Below are 1,893 nucleotides of genomic sequence, written 5' to 3'. Positions count from 1 at the left end.
TGTAAGATGCATTATTCCTACAATAGCTGGCAAATCTATATTAGTTTTGTAACTAAAAAAAAATTCTTTTTGCTTTGATTTTTTTCCAAGTTATTTGTTTATATGCTTTTAAAAGCAGAATTTGCATGATTAATTTTGCTTTCAGTATTGTTTAAGGAAAAAATGAACTAGTAGGATTTCAATTATTTAACGAGGGTGCTTGAAGATATTATTGCATTTAAGTATTATGACACAACAGCTACTTCCTTTGGAACAAGACTAGTATTTGACTTAGCAATTTCTGGAGTAAGCTGGCAGAAGAATTTGTGGCCACGAGAATCTGTGTTTAGGTAGACATAACCTGGAGGAGATGGGTAATTTGCTGGGCAGATCTCTTGTTTCTTTGGAGTATATTCTGTGTGATACGTAGTTTCATCTTGAAAAGCAGCTGCATTGGGAACTATAGCATGTACAGGTTTGCAACTTTGAGCTGGAATGATCTGATGTGGTATGTAATGAGACTTGAATGTAGTTAAATCAGAAAATTTTCCAGTGGGTTTTGGAATTTCTTGTTGTTTCTTAATAATCTCTTGACGACAGCTGCCCCAAGCTTTAAAGTCTTCTTTGGTAGTAGTATTCCCTTGAAAAGGGGCATTGGTTCGTCTTCTATTAGAAACTGGTCTTATTGGGACAGCAGGAGAAATCTCATGCTTAACGTAATGCAGGTGGCTCGTGGAGTTCAAATCCATGTTGCCTGCGGGTGGAACGTACTCTTTTGTTTTGCGGACCTCAGGCAAAGAGACCGACCACGGCTGGAAACGGGCCTGGAATTCGGTGACCCCATTAAAATGAGCATTGGATCCGACTTGTGCATTTTCAGGCTTGCAGCTCTTTGCAAGTTGCCCGGGTAATCCTCTGAAATCATTCCGGTGGGTTGTGAGATCTTCAAAGGGTTGGTTGCTTGGCTTGTACTCTTCCTTTGCTCTCACAAATTTTGGTTCCAGTGGATGAGCAACGTAAGAGGCGCGATGGCTAGTAGCACTCTCGAAAGGCACGTCTGAAAGCTTGGCTACACACGGAGGTTTAAAACTTGGTCTGGGATTCAGTTCCCTAGGAACAAAGTCATCTTGAAACGTGGTAGAATTTCCAAACTTCTCTGTAGGTGGATGGTATATATGCTCCAACTTACTAGGTTCCCTTCTTTGAACTTCCCATGACCTATAGTCATCTTTAAGGTAAAAACAAAACTTCACCATAAAAGTGTTAACTTAAGACCATTCCTTTAAAACTAAGTAAAATTATTCTGTTATTAAATCTTGCAAGACAAGAAAATGGATGTGAAAATGATAATGGTATCTATCTGAATGTTTGTGATATTACAAAACTGTCTTCTGATATTCATGTGATAAAAACAGACAAAGTTGTACAGGATGCCCTATTTTGACTATTTCATCAAGGAAAAAGAAAATGTTGCATTACATCTTTAGTGTGTGCTCTATACAGAAAATAGCTATATGCAAGTTTTGTATAAACTACCTTACATTTTACTCAGAAGTTTATGCAAACATCTGTTCTGCCAATGACCAGGCCCAACAAAAATTATACCACCAGCAGGAAGATGAACCAATACACAGACTGTATTGTAGACAAGAAGGACATTCCATGAATGATCACTGGGGGTACAAACAGATCAATCAGCTGGTACATAAGTGACGCTACCCCCAACGATCTCACAAAGGACGTAACTCGGCCCACAACAGGTGGTACAAACAGACCCGAGGTTGCCCACAGTTGTTATGGGAATCAGCCAGACCAGCAAGCTGAACACATAAGAGAAAGGTGACCACATAGTGACTCTCACCCAATCAGCCCGCATTTGCAAAGGTCTTGAGCAGACTGGGGCCCAGCTCCAGG

At 39.9% G+C, this 1,893-nt stretch overlaps 1 protein-coding gene across 1 annotated transcript in view; it reads right to left on the bottom strand.

Annotated features, from left to right (window-relative positions):
• Positions 1-224: 224 nt before the first annotated feature.
• FAM154B (family with sequence similarity 154, member B) overlaps positions 225-1,893 on the bottom strand; it is a 4,521-nt gene continuing 2,852 nt past the window's right edge. Inside the window, exon 3 of the mRNA XM_008937175.1 lies at positions 225-1,207. Coding sequence (XP_008935423.1) covers positions 225-1,207 — 983 coding nt within the window. The remainder of the gene's footprint in view (positions 1,208-1,893) is intronic.

Source organism: Merops nubicus, unplaced genomic scaffold, assembly GCF_000691845.1.
Source record: "Merops nubicus isolate BGI_N331 unplaced genomic scaffold, ASM69184v1 scaffold32173, whole genome shotgun sequence".
In the NCBI taxonomy this organism is placed as follows: Eukaryota; Metazoa; Chordata; class Aves; order Coraciiformes; family Meropidae; genus Merops; species Merops nubicus.
Note: the sequence above shows the minus strand (reverse complement) of the source record. Positions and strands in the feature narration are given on the sequence as shown.